Here is a 23,796-nt window from a genome sequence, read left to right on the forward strand (position 1 = left end):
TTGTCTGCGCAACGCACAAGGCAGTTACTTGGACCTAATCACACGAAATTATCACGTCGTGTACATGGCCTGCTTCCAAAAGCTTCGTTCCTTTCCTGATGTTTACCCCTCAAAAGAATTTCTCAACCCCATTAACAGCCCCAATTCCTGCTTCTACAATCAGCGGCACACCGCTAGCAAATGACATCACTGCGGAGAAGCGGAGAGAGCCTTCATGGCAGGGACGAGGAACAGGCCGCGTGGGGCGCTGAACGCAGCCTCTACGGTGGCAGCGCCTAGCAGGTTCAGGGTAGAATCGACTAAATAAGGGATGTTAAAGCGATCGCACACAAAGCAAGCGATGCCCATAATTAATGAAGTTGGGGCGCTCGTCGTTCTCTTCGCTCACCTGGACGACGTGGATCATATTCTTGAACGACGTTCCTGATGGCACGTCACTCAGGAATACAGGCAGACGCGTCTGCAAAGAAATGAGTTCGTTATCGTGGTTTCTAAGCTGTGACCTCGATGCCATAATCACTGGTGCTGGTCTACGGGGGATAATTTGAACTGTTTATAAATTTGTATTGCATAAGTTACGAGAAAGGCGTCTCTGAGTATGGTTCAGGAGGATTTTACAAAAAGGAGCATATTGTGCACGTGATAGAGCCTGGTGATCAGGCGAAAGTATCTAAAATTAACTGACCAACCTTTCCTTTCCACTTTAAGGGCAATATTTGTACCGTAAAACAGTCGAAGCAGCCAAGATAGCTTCACTTGGACGACCTGGGAGGCGCACAACACTGCAGCGAGCTCGAGAGAAGACGAAGAGTCACTGACAATCCCGTAATCACCTATGGAAATTCCCTTCTGTACGCCCCTACACTTGTCCAATCCCCATGTTGCTAACGAGCCACGTTTCAAGAGGCCAGCAACCACATCAACACGAGCATAGATAAGGTGAGGGCAAATACCAAGAGGCGCAAAAATCTGGTCTCGCGACAGCGCAGAACGGTTAGGAAGGCAGCAGTGTTATATTGTGAAATCAAAAGCTGTCAGCGTCAAAAGTGTGCCCCATTTTGAGATCTTATTAATTGGCAGTATGATCAGAATTGATCTGAACTACCTAATCTTGAATCACGGCGAAAAATGTTTAGATTCTGCCTTTTACACAAGTTTTATCAATCATCTCTAGGAGCATCAGTCATACCACCAGCTGATCGTCTCTCCAGGCGAATTGACCACCACAAGACCGTCTACCCTCCCCCTGCTAAAACGTCTGCTCATATCCGATCATTTTTTGTGAAATCATCTAGGGACTGGAACGATCTCCCGCCGGAAGCCGTGCACCTTATCAACCCCATCCATTTCAAGAAAAAGATCGAAACCATACTTTTTTAACTGTCATGCCCATCCCTCATGTAATTCCCCATAACAGTGGCCTTTGAGGTACAATAAATAAATAAATAAATAAATAAATAAATAAATAAATAAATAAATAAATAAATAAATAAATAAATAAATAATCTAACGTCCAAAAAATACTGATTTGAAGTCTCATTGACGTGACTTTCCGGTAAGATTCCGGTGTTCATAAAATGGCGTCTATTGCACTCTAACGCGATAGATATAGACACCCTTACTGCATATGATAATATCAAAGCAGATAAAATTGTTTTGCTAACAATTAAGCGTAACGACGTCATTATAGAATTATGTAATGCAGGCGAAACAATTGAACGAGCTATAAAATGTGCATTTTTAACATTCGATACTTCCCAGCACACTGCCGATTAACAAAATTTAAAAATGAGATCCCCAGGTGATCGAAATTACTCAGGAGTTGTTGTTGTTGTCGCTGTAGGAAGAAAGAAAAGAAAATTTGGAGGACGCTTAAGCTTCGCCTTCAAGAGTGGAACGCGATAGCGTTATTGCACCTCGTCGAGAAAACTTACTAAACGCAAGGGTATTGGGGCATCCTCGCACCGGTACCTGCGCAGCCGAAGGGGAGAAGCAGGTGACCGAAGATAGTGATCTAAAGAAAGGAATGACGCTTGATTCTACAATCCGTCAGGGTGCACGGCGAAACGTCAGGGGTGAGTGGCGCGCCACGTGTCGGGGCAGCGCCGCACATTGCGAGGAGAGGTTCTTCTGTGTTTGCCGCAAGATGGCTCTGCATGTGCGCAGAGCGCAGAAGAAATGTAGCGGAAACGTACTTCGCTACTCGTGTAACTGCGACTTATGTAAGTAACATGCTCATAATTACCGATATACACTGCAGTATAACGTTCTACGGCATGTTTCTAAGGCAACACCGCATTCACTAGAAGCGCTTTTGTACCGGTTTCAAGCATCGAACTCGTGGCTGAGTGAACCCCATGGCAGATAAAAGCCCTTGCTTTCAAAAAAAAGTTTGTACCGATAATGTTTGTGGTAACCGCTCTGCTGTGAGCATTCTGATTGTAGCGCGTTTTTGTTGGTTTTGTTGTGTGTTGGTGATGACCGGCAATAAAGAAAAAAAAAAACTCGTGGCGAGTGGTAGCGTCTCCGTCTCACACTCCGGAGACCCTGGTTCGATTCCCACCCAGCCCATCTTGGAACTTGCTTTTTATTTATGAAGTGCATGGTTATTTATGAAGTGCATGCCGGGATTTATCGCTCACTGGACGCCGACGACACCGGCTTTTCTGCGACACGAGCTCCTTAACGCTACCGCGTTAAAATGCATGGGCCTACTACTGGCTCTGTAGCTGAGCCACCTCCGCTGCCTCGTGCGGACAGAAGAGAAAATAGAGAAGAAAGGAAAAAAGAACAGGGCGAGAAAAACGCGCGCCGCAACAGCCGTCGTCTACCACCACCGAAGCGGTGGAGGGTGCAATGACAGCCTACAGCAGATAAAAATCAGTGACAGGCTAGCCCTCGCCGCAAGCAGCGGTGACCTACCTGTCCCATTCCCATCAGGGGAAGGTTCTACTACTCAGGAGCCCTCCAGTACGGCATCCCTTTCTCTCATTTCTCCTTCACCCCCCCCCCCCTTCCTCCTTTCCTTACGGCGCGGTTCAGGTATCCACAGAACAATTGTGACAGACACTGCGCCTTTTCTTTCCTCTGAACTAATTATTACTATTGTTCACCTTTTATGCTTCCGGCCATCCGTTTCGCAAAATTAAAATGGTGCCCTTAAAATAATAAGATAAAGAACTTCATCAGTTAACTTTAGTTAAATAATCGTCTAATTATCAAGCTCTATCACATAATGGGGAGATGAAGTGTGTCGTGCTGCGAAATTCACCTGCATAGAGCGCACATCCGCATTTCTAGCAGATTTTAAAATAAATTTTGCAAACGGTTTCAAAGATCACCCTGAATACTAGGGATTGCCATTTTGTTTACCTAGCACCCGACGGTGGATAAGAGATGCCAGAGGCCTAAAATAGGATGCAAAACGTTCATACGATATGGAGGACACACTTGTTAGTGTTACCACGCTAAACCGCAATGGAAAGGCAATAATCACATTATTTCACTTCAATAGACTTGTCCAGAGTACTATGCGGAACAGGCCGCCCTCCCAAATGCCACGCCAATGAAAACTTTCACTAGTAACGAATAGGTGGGGCAAGTTATTCCGGTGGTGTTAATGAAGAGGTGGAATAATTCTTACATTAAGGATATCTTTAGTTGCTCCGCCTGTGATTTATGACCAAATCGAAAGGAAATAAAACAAAAAATTATATTCCAGTTTCCGATTTTAGCACACTGTTCAATCAGAAATTTTATACCAACACGGCAGTGAATTAATGAAGTTCTGCTTTAATTGCGGCAATTTTCACATTACACCTCGCGTGGATAGTTACACTGGCATCACACTACCCGCCATCTTCCCAACCGGGAACATCGATTCTTCACCACGGTGGCTCAGTGGCTAAGACGCTCAGCTACTGAACCGGAGTACCCGGGTTCGAACCCGGCCGCAGAGGCTGCGTTTCGATGGAGGCCAAGGGCAAAACGCGCCCGTGTGCTCTGCGATGTCAGGGCACGTTGGAGATCACCAGGTGGTCAAATTTAAACCGAGCACTACGAGGCCTATCTTTCTCTTCCTTTTTGAGCTTCCTGCTTCCTCATTTTCTCACGATGGGCTCAAGGTGTGCGCCGAGAAGACAGACAGACAGTGCGCCTCTCATTTCCTTAAAACCAATACTCACAATACTTTCATTTGACAACATCGAGCTTACATCCTGTTTATATAAAAGGATTCCGTGAACAGGAAAATCAGTTCAAAGATACTCACTTTAACTAGACTGGTCACTTAGTAGAATTATATTGTACGAACATAGCATTGAGAAAGGACCATTGATTCGTCGATAGGGCTCAAAACACCCAGGAATCCGGCAGATCCTGTCTACAAACCTTCGTCTATAACAAGCTGGCTTCTTCTTTCCTTAAAACCCATGTCATAGCTTGCGCCACATTTCTTTATACCGTTGAGCGCCAACTATATATCTCTCATTCTTCTTCTTCTTCTTCTTCTTCTTCTTCTTCTTCTTCTTCTTCTTCTTTATATATGGCACATACCCACAGTGGGGGATTGGCCAGAATTCATTGTAGGTAACATAATATAGTTGATAATGTCGATTTGACTATGATAGATAACCTAATAATTAGGAGTTAGTGTTATTATTATTATTATTATTATTATTATTATTATTATTATTATTATTATTATTATTATTATTATTATTATTATTATTATTATTATTATTATTATTATTACTATTATTATTATTATTATTATTATTATTATTATTATTATTATTATTATTATTATTATTATTATTATTATTATTATTATTATTATTATTATTTTACAATTTTAATCCTTTTTTTTTTACTGATTTCTATTACTATCGCCTCAAAATTCTAAATATCTCTCATTCGTGCATTTCGAACGAAGTTAGCCAACAGGCGCTGACATCAAGAAAATCATGATATATATTTTTTTCTTCTAGGGCTGATTAAAGTGAAAACAAAATATAATCGTGCAGATAACTTATTAGAGGTTAGAATAAAACTAGCCTTCAAATTGGCTAGCTGCTGGATGCTAAATGGAAAGCGAAATGTTATGACAACAAACTGAGCGCGGGCCCATTTTTGATAAGATATCATGTGGGTGTCTTTTCGAGACGTCTTTTTTTTTTATTTATTTTTTTTCTGAATTCTTGGTACGGCGACGGAGACGCCTTTTCGACCGAGAGAGTTGTATACGCTATGGTATATCGCGTAAAAAAACCCCATGCTGCCGGTGGCATCCGAACCCACTACTTCCGAATTTCGCGCCCGGTGCTCTAGCGACTGTGCACGGCGACAGCTGTTCAAACTTTTACTTTCTTAGGTATTCATGATGCGTGTATCTTGTCCTTCAGAGTGTTTACCAGCACCAGCCTTGTCCAAAGCGGCAGACGCAGTGCGTCCTCTATTACCCCGTGTGCCATGTGGAATGTGATCCAAAGGAGAGGGTGGGAGCCGTGGGATATAACGTTCATACGCTGCGCATGGCTTCACAGCTGCCAGAATCGAGACCCTCCTAAAACTGATCTGCAAACAATATACGAGGAAATGAGGCGCTCTTTGTGGGATACATAGGAGGGAGTGAACTGCCGCTGGCGCCAAGGAAAGCACAATGTAATTCAACAATGTAATTGTTGAAATAACTGGGTAGAAAGTAAGAGAGGAAGCTGACATCGATTTAGTTAAGCGAAGTATGTATACCAGCAGGCCACATTTCATTTCGCATTCAGTTCGATACTAGGATTTCAAGGTCAGGCTTCAGGCAGAGATTGCAAATCTGGTGACTTGAGACCTTACTTGGTAGCGCACTACAAAATTTTGGAAGCGCTTAATCCAACTTTAAGGTGCACCGAAGAGAGTTCTGGAAACTTACGTTATCAATTTTATTTTGTTTGTTTTTTTAGTCACCCTTAAAAAACAATAAGAAAGTACGCTTCACCTAAGGTGTAGACGCGGTAGCGAGAGCATCCCGCCTCCGCTTCAATAATCTAGCTTTCTCAGACCGAGCGTTTTTCGCTTTCTCGGCATCCGTCTTTCCAAGAAGACCTTGGTAGTCAAGCACCACCATCACGAGGAGGCCCATCCTCAAAAGCAGCCCCCGCACTATTATACGGACCTGGTAGTGATAGTATCCGCCTACTTGTATAAAGCCCCGCCGGGGTGGAGCAGTGGTTACGGCGCTCGACTACTGTTCCCAAGGACGCGGGATCGAATCCCGGCCTCAGCGGCCGCTTTTCGGGGGAGGCGAAAAGCAAGGCGCCCGTGTGCTGTGCGATGTCAGTGCACAGTGCACAGCCCGAGTTGCTTTGGGACGATAAACCCCACAAACCAAACCATACTTGTATAAAGGCGGAAGCGTGTGTGTGTGTGTGTGTGTGTGTGTGTGTGTGTGTGTGTGTGTGTGTGTGTGTGTGTGTGTGTGTGTGTGTGTGTGTGTGTGTGTGTGTGTGTGTGTGTGTGTGTGTGTGTGTGTGTGTGTGTGTGTGTGTGTGTGTGTGTGTGTGTGTGTGTGTGTGTGTGTGTGTGTGTGTGTGTGTGTGTGTGTGTGTGTGTGTGTGTGTGTGTGTGTGTGTGTGTGTGTGTGTGTGTGTGTGTGTGTGTTCTAGACTTAGGAAAGCAAGACAAGAAAGTATGCAAGTTACCTGCAGATAACGCTACTGTTTCTTCACTAAAAACAATCCCGAGGGATCAGGTTGCGGAGTCGTTGTAATCCACCTTAACTGGCAACTTCCTACGTCTGCGTTATGGGTGCAGCTAGTACTCACTGCGTTTATAGGGTGCGTCTGCTGCCCCGAGATATATGTGATGACCGCATGACAAAAGGCCTTGGTAGCGGGGTAGCGGCAGATGGTGTTGACGAACGTCGTGACCGCCCATCCGTGTGACAGGAAATCGTACCTACCGAACAACTCCGCCAGTGCCTGCAAGCGCAAGTGAACGACAGCTAGGCGTTAAGAATCCAGCGACGCCAATAAGAACTCGCTGGATGCTAAATGAAATCATTGCCTGCTCGACACCACAAAACACTGCGATATGCACATACCGGTAGTAAAGGCGGACGCCATGTACACGCATGTGTTTGTGTTCTTTCTGTCCTCTTTCCTTGTGTGTGCAGTAGTTCTTGGCCTGTGCAGTGGTTAAGCAAGAACCTAAACTCACCGATGTGCATGCGTAGACTGCAGACAATGCCTGAACTTCAAATTGCTGTGCAAAGGACAAACAAGGACAGTCAAATATAGGCCGTCCAGCAGGCCCGGGGTGCGCTCGAAAAGCACAAGCCTTACGGCTCCCCACCAATGGGCCAAAATGAAGTAATGCAGAGTTGGGCATAACCCCGTGCCGACGCTTTGCCAGCGTCACGACGTATTAAACGGTCGTGTGCCGTCAGTTCATTAAGTTTTTACGGCGACTCTAATAAGCTCTCGGCTATTCTAAAGCTTTCCACTACATGTACGATTAAACTGGAACGCCCACCACTGCCTACTATCGGTGACACAACTAAGAGGAGCTCAATCGCTGCACACAGATGCGTCTGAAATTCCAAGAAACATTGTTAAAATCAAAACAAGAATGGAAGTAAGAATAATTATAAATTTATATACTCATTCGCACTACTCCTCACGGCAATAAACACAAGGAACCCAAGTTTGACTCACCGCCAATTTGTCCATGAGATGCAGAATGGTACCAACTGGGGACTTCATGTTGTGGAGATGCACCGCTGGTGCCAAAGCTGAAAACAGCAGTATCTGCAAGGCGAGAGTGAAATAATAATAATAATAATAATAATAATAATAATAATAATAATAATAATAATAATAATAATAATAATAATAATAATAATAATAATAATAATAATAATCAATCTTTATTTAATGTGCGCAGGAACAACCATGTGGTCTTTGTGCTGCAGCACAAGCAACCAATAATAATAATAATAATAATAATAATAATAATAATAATAATAATAATAATAATAATAATAATAATAATAATAATAAATTAGTGAAAACGTCGGTGATTCACCGTTTCTTGCAAGCGTGTAAAAAAGAATATATTACATCAAATACATTTTTTAACGCAATCGCGTTAGGGATCCCACATCGCTGTTTAAGAGCCGGATTCGGCGGCGTTGCCGTGAGCGAAAAATCATGAATGGTCGACGGGGCCATGGAGTTGCAGCCACACGACCTCTTACGGAAATTTCGGACACCAACAACAATCACGTTAAGCAAAATGTCGCGCATGTAACGAAAATGATTACAACGTATATGTAGCGAGAATTAAACATCGCCGCATGCCTATGAAATATTTAACTTTATGTCAATTTTTCTCCTAGAAATATATTTCCAGTCATAATTTTAATCAACAACGTTCCGGCGTTCGAGCCAGAAATGCTGCCGACTAATCCACGCAAGGCACACCTATGCAATTCTTAGGAACAAACGGAGGTTTATATGCTTGCCGTGTGGTCTTCGCCGTAAAGTGGTACATTGCGACGACTGTGTGCTAATAGGTATGTTTGTATTCTTATTATACAGTAAGCGAAAAAGGGCTTTCACTCATACCTTGTCGTTGTACTCTGGACTCTCGGAGAGAAGTCCAAATAATGTTGCTGCACCCAAAGAGTGGCCAACATAGAGCGTCTTGTTGTGGCCGGTGTGGTTGAGGACGAAGTCGATTGTGTCCGGCACGTCGTACCTACTTATGTCATCGAAGCTGAAAGCAGAAGATGACGAGCACGGAAGTTATAAATAAACGGTCTCCTCAATCATAATGTATATAGCTCATCTTAGGAAAAACCAGCGCGAAAAACAGAGACAACAGAGGCTAACTTTGCCTTTTATTCTCTGTTGTCCTTTTTTCTCCCGCTCGGCTTTTCTAATACGAACTCATTCCAATTAGTCCAGATTGGCGTTCTCATTGATTTCATAATGTATGTGATGCATGTAGCTGGAGAGATGGGAGCGACAGGTATGGGCGCATTGTGACTTATGGCATTGTAGTATGTAGGTTTAAGCCTCGACGCTGCCCTTGGGCTACAAGAATTGTTCAGGTTGAGGGCTTCGAATTCACTGCGACCACTTAGTGTTCGCGAACGTGTGCTGACATCGCAAGCCACGCTATAGCGCCTCTTGTATTCCGTCGCTGCCGATCTGAGGCCGCCGCGGCGGAAATGAGTTCCAGCAGCCAAACACCGAAGCCGGGGTGGTTCGTGACTTCATTTAGCTGGAAATACTGGTATATATGAGGTATGCATTGTGCGGACGCAGCGTGAAGTTTTTGGTTGGTTTGTGGGGTTTAGCGTCCCAAAGTGGCTCAGGCTATGAGAGACGCCATAAAGGAGGACTCCGGAAATTTTGACCACCTGGGGTTCTTTAATGTGCACTGACATCGCACAGCACGCGGGCGCCTGGCTTTTCGCCCCCATCTACAAGCGGCCGCCGAGGCCGGGATTCGATCCTACATCCTTGGGAACAGCAGTCGAGTGCCGTAACCACTGCGCCACCCCAGAACTTTGTGATCCCCCGATACAAAGGGGAATGGCCGCATCAGCATCAGCATCAGCAGCGGGTAGCGTGAAGTGGTTCACTAACGTAACCGCAAATATGCGGTACTGAAAGAGAGGCAGAGTGTTTGTGGATTGCTCTTCGCGGTCTTGATAGTGTCTATAGGCGGAGTCCCTAGTCCATCACGCCTGCAGAGCAGCAGTAGCTGGGCTGCATTCGACCAACGATCTCCAGGTACCCTTATGAAGCGCCTCCCACTGCACCGGCGGAGAATTGTGTATGTCTGGTACTGCTAGATTGTGTTGGCAACCCCGTGAAGTCGGATGTGTGGTGTGCCTATCCGCCATGAGCTTGCAACCCACTACAGCAACTTTATTAGCTCTACCCTTCTTATGAGCACATAATAAGCTATACCCCACATGTAGTGGGGTGTAACCAATTCTAGATTGATAGATACGTGAGTATGTGTTATTCAGGAACTGTCTCCATAGTCTGCTTTAAATGGCTATAGGGTGGGCGTAGACTCCTTTTCCTTTTTTTTTGTATGCTCCAGTATGCGTATCTGGCTCGAGTGTCAACTCACCAGTCTTTTCGTTCGGTTAGTATGTACTGGAGCGATGCGGTCCGCTGTGTGGTTTCCCGCCAGGTCGGCGTGTCCCGGTGTCCACGTGGCCAAAAATTATCTTGGCTTAGAACGCCTTTACTGAGAACGCAGAGAGCTTTTTGTGTATTCTGTTTTCCAGAAAGTTTAGAAATGCATCTGCTAGTCAAAAAAGATAGCGAGATGATCGCCGTCATGTTCGGCTTCTTAGAGGCATAGTCCCTATAGTGACGATGGCTAGATTTTTGTGAGTCTATCGCCGCTCCTCCATGGCTTTGATGCGTCTACGAAGACATCCTCCTTCTCTTGAATTTTCTTTTGGATTTCAGGGTAACATAGTCGTCTGAGTAGGGCCCTTCCCTCCGTCCTATGTGGTAGTAGTTATTTCCAAGGGATGAGCAGTGCATCACGTTCTCTATAGTTATGTGTTGGAGACCCCGACGTACATTAGTCAACAGCTATTTTTTTAGGTACACCCATCAACGTCCTATAGACCTTCCGCTACAGACTCTACCTGCTCGACGTCTTGCCATGTAAGGATTTGGCATAATAGGCTTAACGTAGCTTTACTGACTAGAGTTAGTATCCGCCAGATCGTGTCCTCCTCCTTGAAATCCCATCTTCTATTGATGACTCGGCTGACCATCTGTCACTCAGGCTGTAGAGTTGAGCTGTCTGGGCTTGTGGTTCGGCTCCACCCACAGAGCTAGAATCTTGATCGTTACTACTTTATGAATGTCCGGTCCGTCGAGATGTATGTTGGGTCTGAAGTCCTTCTTGTCATATGTGATTCGTAGTACAAAGAGAGGAGTGGCAGAAAGTTCACAACTTCGGTAAATTATTCTTCATTCAAGATTAACTGATGTGTACAAGATTAAGACGTTGTACTGATGTGAACAGACAATTATTTTTGTATTGGTTTGTGGTGACTGGAGTTCATTACCAGCGGACATCGTGCAGGTAACAAAGCCGATGACTACAATTACATAAATCGGACACAAAAGAAGTCAGAAGGAGCGCAGCTAGCAAAACGTGCAGCTCAAATATTTCAGCCTGCTAGTTGGTGTCTCTGTTATCCTAGGGCAATGGAAGCAATTTTTTTTTTTAGTTTCCTGCGCAGCTTGCCTTTTCCTTCCTAATTCAAAGGTAGTTGGTGGAACACACAAAAATTTTACCAAAGTGTGTCTCGCGAAACTTCAATCCCACAAATATCAGCATTGTGCGGCACACTTTCCGTTAAATCACCTTCTCTCACAGTCATATACCACACCCTATTACAATAACAAGCAAATATAATGTATCATGAGATCATTTATATTATAAAATCTAAATTACACTCACTTGCCTTGTGAGCCACATGAGGTAGTATGAAGCTTCTTTTACAAATTGTTATCGCCAAGATAAAATAAATAAATCAACGTATTTTCAAATCAGATTACGGGAAGCATCATTGAATTGTCACAAAATGTATACATACATTTAAATTTCGTTTGTCCGAAAGGGCTGTTTAATGTCTTTTTTTTTCCCTTTTTTTTCCCCTTTTTTTCCCCTTTTTTTTTCTCCTTATTACCGGTAAGCAATGATGGACGCTGCTGAAATCGGTTGTCTCATCATAATCAATTTGCGAATCGTCAAATCAAATCAAAAGCTTTTTTCTAGAGAAGATGGTATAGCTCTCTAGAGGGTTGGGAAACAGGCATAGGCATTCCTGACAAGTTTCAGCCCCCCTTCTCTCTCCACATTATAATTTTTGGCTAGACAACACATGTTCAATTTTCTATCATTGCAGTCCGCCCCGCACTTATATATGTATCATAGCGAAATCTGGTTGTACATGCTTATGAATTCATTTCAATGCATTTTTCTTCTTTTTTACTGCTCGTTTACCATATTTCGTTAATAATTCGCTGCTGTAATAGCCATTGGTTAGGACTAACTGTAAATAAATTAACTAAAGGAATACGATCAAAGAAGCATTTATCTAATATTGATATCACACCTGAAGTCCCAGAACTCCTTCTGCTCCCGCGTGAAGTGACGGTGCCGGGACTGGGTGTTTCCCCTCATGTTGGCCAGCCACACGTCGAATCCAGCATCGGCCAACGTGTACGCTGCGATTAAGGAAGTTACGTCGCGATCACTGTTTACCGCACTTCAAGCAGAAAGGCTCCAAGAAATTGTTCTACGCACAGCGAATATCGAGCACATTTTATGTATAAAAGGACTACTCGCATGGCAGGTCGAACGCAAGGCTACTTTAACTCAGGCTCTCTACTTAATTCATTTGGCGTTCTGAAGTCTTAGAAACCGCTCTAACCTTGGGAGGGCCGCTGGAGTGCCGCTGAAGGTACAGCACCAGAGCATGCCCTTTATTCGCCATTTTGCAAGTTTAACTTAGACAGGCTTTCACTTGCGGCCAGACTTAGGTGTCAAATAATATTGAATTGCAGGCTGTTTTAGTATTTAAAGCCCCTGCTAGATTTCTGCTGACGCTCTCATTGCTCCGTGTCTTTAATTGGATGACTTGTCAATGCATTTTAGACGACGTAATTGTTTCTCGCCAAGCTTTGAAAGCCACTTCCTTCGACCTTCGCCTATCCTCACGATTTTCCGCTAACCTTGACATAAACTGGACTCAACGAGGTGCCCTTTTGGCCGCCGCAAAATAAGTTCTTGGCCACTTAATTAACGCTGCCGGCGTTCAACTCTACCCAGTCCCCGTTCACCAAGCGGTGCGGGCAGTTGCTTTAGTCTATGTCGATTTTCCCCGGCTTCATGCTGTCACCAATTTGCTGAAAAGGCGTTCCCTTCTGTTGAGGACCGCAGCACGCGGACGCATTCTCAAGGCTAATTTTTGTTTTCGCATTCCCATCTGTCTTAGCTTATTTTGACTTGTCCGCCCTTATGGAAATGCGCGCAGACACCACGTACCATCGGAGACAACTTAGCTCAGCGGCAACGCGCCCAGCACTGCGGGGTGATTGACTCTGTGCAAGGCTGCTCCTCTCCTCACCGGCAAAAATATTCCTTCACACAGTGGACATGCCTGGCGATCGTTTTGTTCATTGCGAAAGTCCGCACTTACTTACCTACCGTGACACGTCATGTTGTAAAGAAAAATTGGCTATGGCTTAGCTTAGTTAAGCCTGGTAATTGCGAAGAAATACGTGGGTTCTGCTATTGTACCGCTTGTGGTGATGCTCTGGTTATGCTTATGCTAGTATGGCTATGGTGATGCTCTTGGCTGTGCTATGTTTCTGCTATGTTTGGCATGGATAAATACGCACAGACAGGAATGACGACACACACATGTTACTCGTTTTCATCTTTAATTCAAACCTATAAATACGCTTCGGTGATCTGTGAAGAAATGACTCTTGGTCTGCACATCACTTATCACATATTCGTCAGAAGGTCTGTACATGATTAATGTCTAAGCTGCTTCCCCACTGAGTTGTTGACACTGGTGGCAGTTGGCATAGCTCAAGGAAATATCTGGAGTCGAGGGCTTCGATGAACGATGGGTCTCTTCTGGGACCATTATTGAAGTCTCCTGTGCAGATGAGCGTTCTTCTGTCGGTGCGTTCAGGTAAACCGTTAGCCAAGATGTTAATGGCACCGTCGTTTCCTGCGTGAGGCGTCACTTGAGCTTGAGCTCGTCGCTTGGAAAGCCGTTCTTCTCGTTCTTCTTCTGTCTCCGTAGCTCGCTGATGCTTTCTCTTTGCAACCCCCCCTCCCCCCCCCTCCCCCCCGTTCCTGTGTGGCGGATAGGGTGCTCTTCAGTTGCCGACGCGCCGGTTATTTCACGTAGGCCCCGGCACGTCGACGAATACGTGACCACCTTCCCACGGCTAGACCTGGTTCTTGGCGCTGCGGAAGCGAGGGTATCATATTGTTTGCGTCGGCATCGGCAGCGTTGTCCCTGAAACCAACTCCGCAGCTGGGGTTGACTCACTATCGGCGTCAGCAGCATCAGTCAGTCGCTGCTATCTCTTCCCTCCTCCCTTTATCGCGTTGTCCGCTTGCTGCGCGCGCTTCTGCCCCCGTCGTTTGCCGCTGGGTGTACACGCCGCCCCCCTCCCCCCTCTTCCTGCGTGTCTCCGGTTGTCAAAGCGCCGGCTCGAACTTAATTCCTTTCTTCGCTCCTCCTCCAATGCAACCCCTGTGCGGTGGCAATCAGAAAGCCAGATCGGTGGCGGCGGATCTGTATATGTGCACCGCCCGAGCCGAAATTGCCGCTGCCGTTCTTTGTTAAAGGAATACGTGTGAAAAATAAAAAAAAATTCTGTGATAGCGCATGCATGTGTTGCTCGATTTCTTTGCCTCAATCTATCGAAAAGGTGAAACAGCTTATTTGCTGCGCTCAAATTTCGCATTAGGAAGTAACGTAATCGTCGGTAATTTTTACACAGGTGGTATGACGTCACATAGCGCGCAGCGCCCCTGGTGAGAGGAGCGGGAGTCAGGCCGCGGCTGTGGCTATGCGCCGCGCAAGGCGACGGCGTGAGATGGGGCCCCGTTTTTACACAGATGGTATGACGTCACGCAGCGAGGTCACGCGAAAGGTCAAGCGTGGCTATGCGGCCGCTGCATGGCACGGGCTGAGGTGGTAGCTACAGTAGTATTGGTTCGCAATAAAAGCGAGCACTAGGATCTTTAGGCGCTAGGAATCGCGCTTGTAAGAATATGCCTTTCCAGTCCTCACAAATACAACCGGCTCCACCAGGATGCAGGCTGCCTGCCTCGTCACCCCCTCAATTTCGCTTCCTCTACAGAGTCTGAGAGGACAATGATTCCTGACATTTATGGGCTGGGATTCAAGGCCTTTCGCTGAACATGGTGGATGCTCTGGCACTCGGGGATGTGTTGTTCGAGCCTCGTCGTTCTCGCCGTTTTGGCGAACAAGACTGTGTGGACGCGCGTCTCTTCTTTCAATCTTTTTTCTCACTCATATCTGCGTTCTCGTGACAGTCGTAATAACCCAAAAGGAGACAGTCTACAGGCCCTTGCGTTTTCTTTTTCGTTCTTCCTTCAGTGATAACAACACTCTGACGCATATGTGTCTCGTCTTTCTGGACCTTCTCCAGCACTGCCGAGGAATAGCTGTTGGATGCAACACTACGCTCTATCATCGACCGTCTGACTCGATCCCTCATCATGCTCTCGTTGCATGGGCACACGCAATACACCGCTACAATATTCGGCTTAACGGCGATGTGCACTTGCTTGCCATTTACTAACACCTGTGCTCTGTCATCCTCGAGCAACGTCATGGTGCTCTGATGGTTGGCCATCCAAGTGCTTCACGTATGTACGTTTGTACACCCGCGTTCAGTGGTGTTTCTTTGGGCCTCGCCTCGATCTATCCGTCCAGCCCTATGGGGTCGCTTGCTCACCATTTCAACGTCGGAAGAGGCTCTTCGTTGTACCTCCCGGACATTTGCAGCTTATTGTTATCTCAATCGACTGACTCTGGTCTTGCGCTTGCTCTGACGTAGTCAGTTCTTTTCCGGCATCTGCCTCGGCGAACAAATGGATCAGATACGCCTGATATTGCTGATCTCTTTCTCCACGATGCCACACTCTTTGATGGCGCCCCTCCTCAACCTCTAATGAACGATGATCTATGCTTCTCTCCGAAATGGCCGAATAAATTTTGCGTTCTTGTTCCCTTCGTCAAAAATTCGCCACTGCTTATTCCACTCGGACGAACGGCCTTATTGAACATGTAGACGTCAGGGGCGACCGCGTCCACATTTATTTCCGGGTAGCGGGAGGAACATCGTCGGCGGCGTCCGACCGAGACAAAAGTTCGGAGCGTTCCCCTTGTTGCTGTTGTTATTGCTGTCCTCATATTGGATTGGATTAAATTGGAAAACATTTATTCACCGGCAGAAAGTGGTTCAAGGTGAGTTCTTGGTCGCGCTAGATGGCTAACCGCGACCTCGTTGGCCCGCTCCACTGCCCGTAGTTGGATCTCCGGGTCGGAGCTGAGCAGCACGGCCTCCCACTGCTCGGAAATTAGGAGCTGAATTAGGTCCGAGGGAAGTGGATCCTCCGGACAGTTCCACAGGATGTGGTCTAGTGTGGCTCTGTCGCCGCACTTGTTACACTGGGGGAAGTATTGCCCGGGGTACATGAGCGAAAGTACCGCCGGGTTGGGGTGAGAATGGGTTTGCAAGCGACGCCATGTGGTCTCCTGGGTCTTCGTGAGCGACAAGAGGGATTGGCCACGACCAGGCGGTTGTTACTGTTTCTGAGACTCCATTCGACAGAACTGAGATTAAAAATCCTTCTCTTGTACTGGTGCTAGCTCTATTCTTCAGCAAGGGGCCGATGCTGCCACAAGCGTCGCTACAGCCCCCTCCCCTCTTTGACGCTTGGTTGATACAAAATAATTGAAAAAAAAAGGAGGGCGGGGAATACTATTCAATTAACAGGGGTCCGATAAGGTCATTTGGCGACAGGTAAGCTCGTGTCAGAGGTCCATGAAGAGCCGCAGCGTGGAGGGCTTTTCAACTACGCACTGAGACATGCTCGCTTTTATAGCCGAAAACCACCAGTCTACTACTCGTTTTGCCATGATACCGCGGAGTAACCTCCATTTTATCTTCTTTTCGGGCGATACCCCTTCGACACCTTAACTGCCCATATTCATCGCCATCGCTAGTTATGCTCAGGATGACGTCGCCTGAGACGGCGAAGCCCGTCAGAATGTTCATTAAGGCTTCCTGCCTCTCGAGCATCCCAGAAATCGCGCTACTACTGTCACCTCCATGATGTCACGTCTTGATTACATGGACCAATTTCATGTTTCACACCGAGTGACCAACGTCACCTACGACATTGCTCCACTTATATCCCAAGTTTTGCTTCGCTACACCTCTTTCCTAAATTTTGTACAGGACTCGCTTCAAGCTCTATTACGCCCAATCCACATCAGCCGGCTATTAAGCACCAGGGCGATGACTTTGCCGAGGAAAACTGTATTACCAGTGGACGGCGAAGCGACTGTCTGTGCGCTTGAAGACCACACCGAGAATGCATGCGTTCTTGAAGTCTTTGTCGTCGAGCTACTTTTAGAGCAGCACAATTATCTGAGTAGTCTTCCCGGTAAAAATGTGACCAGATAGAAAGGGGAACTTTTTAGTCATCAGGTAATGACCGTAGCGAGTTGCCTACATGCTAGCGCAAAAGGACCTCTGCGAGCAACGTAACAGCAATGCATTTTTATTTTTTGTTTATTTATTTGACTTTCCTGCATCGCCTTGTCGGCATACTTTTATGGAGGTGAGCGGGTGGGGTAGAGGGGGTCACATATATACAGAAGTCGAAAAACCGACATTAGCCAACTCGTTCTAAAATGTGCGTGTAACGACGAAAAAATAAAAGTGACAAGGTCACTAACTGTGTATTCATATACGTCAAATGTTCTGGTGACACCAATGCGATGACAGATAAAAGGCGGTAAACAGCATGTACGCCCCGGGCCCCACAACGGTGCCCGAAAATTAGCTTCATATTGGCACTCAACAACAGGATGAGGCAGCTTGTTCCCTTTATTGATGGCATGACGACGTTTGAAGTACTGAGCATTATAGATGTTCGGCAGCTTCTGCTATTGCATGCGGAATGTCACATTGTTTTCTCTCTAGCTGTCTCAGTGATCTTCAAACTGCCTTGTCCAAAAAATTGTGGAAATCTATGCAAGCTGATAAAAAATCTCATGGGCTGCACGCCATTTATTCATTTGCACCGAAACCGTACGATAACGTATTAGAACCGGCAAACAGCAGTGCTTTAGAACCTTTTTAGAATAAGTCGTCAGCAGTACCGGTCATCATCATCATCAGCCTGATTATACCCACTGCAGGGCGAAGGCCTCTCCCATATTTCTCCACTTAACCCGGTTCTGTGCTAGCTGCATCCACTTGACCCCTGCGAACTTCTTAATCTCATCCGCCCACCTAACTTTCTGCCGCCCCCTGCTACGCTTTCCTTCCCTTGGAATCCAGTTTGTTACCCACAGCGACCATCGGTTATCCTCTCTTCGCACTACATGTCCTGCCCATGTCCATTTCTTCTTCTTAATTTCTACTAGAATGTCGGTAACTTGAGTTATTTCTCTGACCCACTCTGCACGCTTTCTATCTCTTAATGTTACCCCTACCACTTTTCGTTCCATAGTCCTCTGGGTTGTCCTCAACTTAAGTAGAACTCTCTTGGTTAGCCTCCACGTTTCAGCCCCATAGGTGAGTACAGGCAAGATGCAACTGTTGTATACTTTCCTCTTGAGCGATACCGGTAAGCTGCTAGTCATAATCTGCGAGTGCTTGCCAAATGCGCTCCATCCCAATCGTATTCTTCTTGTTATTTCCTTTTCGTGGTCCGAATCTGCGGTTACTACCTGCGGTTACTACCTGTCCTAAGTAGACATATTCGCCTACTACTTCCAGTATTTCGCTACCTAATGTAAACTGCTGTTCCTTCCCGAGGCTGTTGAACATTACCTTAGTCTTCTGCATATTGATTTTCAAGCCTACCTTTCTACTTTTCCTGTCTAGGTCATCAATAATTATTTGCAGTTCATCCCCCGAGTTGCTTAGCAAGGCAATGTCATCAGCAAATCGCAGATTACTGAGGTGTTCTCCATCTACCCTTATCCCTAACTGCTCCCATTCCACCGGTCAACCGGTCAACGACACGAAAACTGCCGCTGCGAAATCGACTTCATTATAAATATTCATACATCGTAATGAGAGAGGATTTGTTTGTTTGTTTGTTTGTGGGGTTTAACGTCCCAAAGCGACTCAGGCTATGAGAGACGCCGTAGTGGAGGACTCCGGAAATTTCGACCACCTGGGGTTCTTTAACGTGCGCTGACATCGCACAGCACACGGACGCCACTTCGTTTCGCCTCCATCGAAACGCAGCCGCCGAGGTCGGGTTCGAACCCGGGAACTCCGGACAGTAGTCGGGCGTCTTACCACTGCACCACCCCGGCGGGGTGTAATGAGAGAGGAGGTAGCGCAATAAAACACACACACACACGCGCGTGTGTGTGTGTGTGTGTGTGTGTGTGTGTGTGTGTGTGTGTGCGTGTGTGTGTGTGTGTGTGTGTGTGTGTGTGTGTGTGTGTGTGTGTGTGTGTGTGTGTGTGTGTGTGTGTGTGTGTGTGTGTGTGTGTGTGTGTGTGTGTGTGTGTGTGTGTGTGTGTGTGTGTGTGTGTGTGTGTGTGTGTGTGTGTGTGTGTGTGTGTGTGTGTGTGTGTGTGTGTTCTCTCATAAAACCCTTTATTTCCACGGTAGCCATGTGGTCGAGCGATTTCTCTACCCGATTTTAGTGCTCTACAACACAAGCCCGAGAAAGGAGCACCCAGAACATGGTAGCGTTTCTTAACTTTTTCTTTTTTGTGCGTGCGTGTCTGCCTTGTGCATCGCGAATGTCGTATTGAGGAATTCCCAAACTAACCAAGCGGAAAGTTGTGCTATATTTTCTGTGTATCTTCCTTGTGCGTGACTTGGGCAGCGCTAACATCAACTCAAGCAGAGTTGTACTAAACACGTTACAGTAGTTGATTACTTGTAATCGATTACATTTTTCAGTACTTTCCTAAATACAGTAGAGCGTTCTGGGTAATTCAGTTCCTCTTTTTCTATATCGGTGACCAGTTACATCTTCTTTTTGAATAGCAAATTGTAACCAAAGGTACAGCTTGAAAGCCATTACGTGGTGACAAGGAGTGACGCTAAGCAAGGATGTTCCCTTTAACAAAGGCGACAACGGACCGGCAGCGGAGAAACGTCGCGCGTGATCCTGTTTCGGCTACGACAGGATCACTGCCGTCTCTTACGGCACTTCAAGCCCGGAGAAAGATCACGCGCACGCTCTGTAGACCCCTGCACTGTTTATATGTCACCTCAACTTACATCGCACGACATCCAACACGCGAGCTTCTTTACGGAGCACGGAAGAGCAGACATAGGTGAAGATGGGACGCAAGGAAAATGTTATGATGGAACTGTGCGGCATTGCTACTATAGCGAGTTTTTGTGCGCACGTAAGTTATTCATACTTTATAATCCCTCTCTCCGCTGTGGCTTATGCCCTGAAAGGACGTTCAGTGCAGCTGTTGTTCTTTTAAAAGGAAATGTGGTAAAATTAGACACAACTGCAAAAATGAATTTTGAAAATCAGCAATTTCGTACAATATAACAAAGTATAACTATGATTTATTGTAGTCCAAATAAATGGCAACAAAGGTCAGAGGGACAATAACGCAATAGTAATCAACTAACGTTTTGTAATTGTGAAATTATTTTTCAACAGTTGTAACTGACCATTGTAATCAGTTACATTTCATCTGGAGTAATTGTAACTGTAATCACTTACTTTCTGCAACGTACATGTGCAAGATTCGTTCCGAGAGATACTCACGCAGACTCTGGTCGGGTCCGTTGACTACCCAGGCGACGGAGGAGAAAAGCAGCGCGTGCATCAGGATGACGGGCGTCCGGGGCGCCCCGGGCGTTGTTCGGAGGCCCTGCAATGCCGACGGCGACGATGCGGGCCCATGGCGGCCGTACGGTATCCTCTGCAGGGGCAGCACGAAGCCGTCGCGTGTGGTCACCTCGTACTCTTGCACCAGGTAGCCTTTGTCGGCGATGATCTCCGTCTGCGCCCAGGACAAATAGGAGATGCTGCAGACTCTTACGCTCGTTTGAGGTGTGTCGTTATTACTTTCCGGCGAAAAAGGCTTGATGTGAACCCTCATTCTTATGGGCACCACCAGGAACCAGTAGGTGCCATCTCCTGACAAGCTCCGATAGGTGCCACCTCCGAACACCTGCCAGTTAAAATACATCTGCCACTTACGAACCTGCACCTACGGCCCAGGCACCAACCTCTGCTCCTCAAAAACCTCCATGCACACATCCGAAGCTACTCAGTAGCTGAACGAGGAACCGACAGGGAAATGCAATTACAGGACGCACCGATGGCGATGAATGCAGAAACAAAATGACGCATCCAATCTATGTTCATAACAGGGATTTGTAGCAAAGCTTCGTATGATCGGCTTGTCATTTTAGGGGTTTGTGCTCAATAAGACGGCAGGGAAGTGAGGGCGTCTTTTAAACAAGCGGAGTAAGCGCACAGGGCGCAGTGAGAAAAATCATCATTTTTTCAGGTGAAAACACAGGCACGTGAAAGATGAAGAGAAGCACACGGAAGGTCAAAAGTAGCGAAACTAAAATAAAACACATTGCACTCTTTTGAAGGTCAAAGAACGACAAGCCGAAGTCCTAATACTTGTGATGGTGATGCCAGTGCCTTTGCCAACCAACTCCGCATTTTTCTAGTGAAATTATGACCACTTGTTTAGATTTTGATGCGTAAAAAGTGCCCTGAAAACAAGAGCTCCACGGAAGTAGATCACGTGATTGGCTCTCTGTGCTTTAATTCCGTTTAATAGCATACCTTTTTATTTAGTCGTGACAACTTTTACTTATCATAAGCGGCACTTCACTGAGTTCTACGAGTCATCTGCGTCCGTGTGTGATTTTCGTCTCAAGTGCGCAGGCACCACCGTGCGCCTGCAGCAGACGCGTGCTATTGAGTAGTGTACCTCTGGTAGGCTGAAGAAGGCCCTTCTTACCAGCTACATATCTGTAGCGCTGATATCGACCAAAAAAAAAAAAATTCTGCCACGCATCTCCAGAGTGTTCTTGATGGTCTGCTATTTTTTAACGTAATTCGCCTGTAGTCTCATAAAACTGGTGATGAACCGATTCTGCCCGCAATAGAGGCGAGACCCATTCCCTTAGACGTAGAAAAATTGACGAAATACCTTCTGCGTTTTTGCAGTCTTGGTGTTTCGCCTATGAGCGCGGGCTCCGCCTGGCTACATGAGAGACCTAGCATCGGAAGTTAGCAAGACATCCAGCTTATAAAAGTTATATAAAGTAAAGCTCTTCTCCCCCCCCCCCCCCCTCCCCCTAATCAACGACCTCGGGCTTATAGGTGAGCTGATATTCCCGTATCGTCTTGGGTCACTGTCTCGAGCATAATTGTCCAACGGAAACTTATTCCTGCTTTTCTTCCTTTCTTACCACAGCTTCGTTTTGTATTCGGCGCAATTCACTAGGATAGTTCCTGTGTTTCTGAATGAAGAACTGTCGTATTTGGAGCGGAGTTATCAGTGTGTAAGTGGATACGTCATGCCTGTTAACAGTGAACTCGTGCAGTGCATTTAGAAAACAAACGCCGATTCCAATGTATGCTGCTATGTCGGAAATAATTGATTTTACATCCAAGATTTAACGATTCTTCTCATTTCACGAACCCACAGTTCGTTTATCTGGGGAATGTTTACAGATGCCATGCCGTATTTGCTATCATGCAATCTACAAAGCCAGCTACATTCGGAGTTCTGGGTACTAGATGCCGTACAGGTCAAGTACCGCCATTCAACCGCGGTCAGCAACCGAGAGGCAGATAAAATACAAGGAACAGTTTGACCGATATGCCGGCCCTAAGCTAAGAAAAAAACAGCATTAACATCCGTTATGTTCGACCTGACGCGAGCCGAGAGTATTGCGTAAAGGTATGTGTCACGCTAAAGCGATACAGAGCGGTAACTTAAATTCATCAGTGTTATATGCAAACGACACTTCGATAGATAAAAGCGATGAATACGAGTATTTCTGAAACAAAGCGAAATGGCACGCGACGCATTTGTTTCAGCTATTAATGTGAAAGCTATTCAAGGCTCATTATGAGTATTTCGCGTCTGCGAGATTCCGCGAGATATGTCAGCGAGATTCCGCGAGATGTGTCAGCGAAACATGGCAATAGCTTCTGACGTCAACATAATTTCCCCGGTAAGGACGTTGCAATAGGTTCTGACGATAAAGCCAAAGAAAACAATTAGTGATGAAGTTATAACGAGTACACAAACACGCAAGATAGAGAAAGAAGAGAAGGGGTAGACAAAAGAAAAAGAAGAAAAGAAACAGGCAAGGCTTTCGCCATTAAGCTCTTAGGCAAAGCTAAGTGCAATCCTGCAATTTTTTTATCCGAATTCCGCAGCTAGCGGCTGCTCTTAGAGGATTTAAATAAGGCGTCCCAACACTCCCGCTGCTGCCGAGCGATTGCAGGACACAGTTATGCGCGCAGAGGCCTTTGTCTAACCATCTGTCTTCACGCTGGGCATTCCGTTGCGCTCAAGCTGTCATTATAAGCACGGCACCATTGGCTGAGACAAATCCAGACGTACGCCTCTGAAAAATGTGAAGTTTCTGAGCCTGTCTTCATTTTTTTTTTTTTTTCAGATACCTTTCTTCTCGAAGACTGCATGTAATAGTGAAACTATTCAATTCGCTGCTCGAAAAAGAACGAGCACAGCCTGACGCTGTTTCTAGTACTCCGAGAAAGCGCAAGAACGAACAACTAAGCAAGTTTGAGTAGGGACGAGGAAGGAACATTGGCACTGCTTCCCTACACTCGGGCAGCGCTATGAGCAGAATAAAACATGTTTAAAAGCGCGGACTATAGCAGTAAACGAAAGCTGATTTATTTAACGCACTCTCGTTGTCGGCAGCTGGGCCCTCATCTACAACAGCACAGAAGATTTCTTGA

The 23,796-nt window shown here is 46.0% G+C and overlaps 2 protein-coding genes across 2 annotated transcripts in view; one reads left to right on the forward strand and one right to left on the reverse strand.

Annotated features, from left to right (window-relative positions):
- LOC146197603 (lipase 3-like) overlaps positions 1-23,796 on the reverse strand; it is a 34,685-nt gene that overhangs the window by 7,217 nt on the left and 3,672 nt on the right. The window contains exons 2-7 of the mRNA XM_084599516.1: positions 20,596-20,833; positions 12,158-12,269; positions 8,616-8,766; positions 7,704-7,796; positions 6,813-6,968; positions 389-460 (exon numbers count right to left, since the gene is read on the reverse strand). Of these exons, the coding sequence (XP_084455642.1) occupies positions 389-460; positions 6,813-6,968; positions 7,704-7,796; positions 8,616-8,766; positions 12,158-12,269; positions 20,596-20,833 (822 nt within the window). The remainder of the gene's footprint in view (positions 1-388; positions 461-6,812; positions 6,969-7,703; positions 7,797-8,615; positions 8,767-12,157; positions 12,270-20,595; positions 20,834-23,796) is intronic.
- ksr (kinase suppressor of ras) overlaps positions 1-23,796 on the forward strand; it is a 219,318-nt gene that overhangs the window by 3,302 nt on the left and 192,220 nt on the right. The window lies entirely within an intron of this gene.

Source organism: Amblyomma maculatum, chromosome 3 (assembly GCF_055883805.1).
Source record: "Amblyomma maculatum isolate TAMU_Amacu chromosome 3, ASM5588380v1, whole genome shotgun sequence".
Lineage (NCBI taxonomy): Eukaryota > Metazoa > Arthropoda > Arachnida > Ixodida > Ixodidae > Amblyomma > Amblyomma maculatum.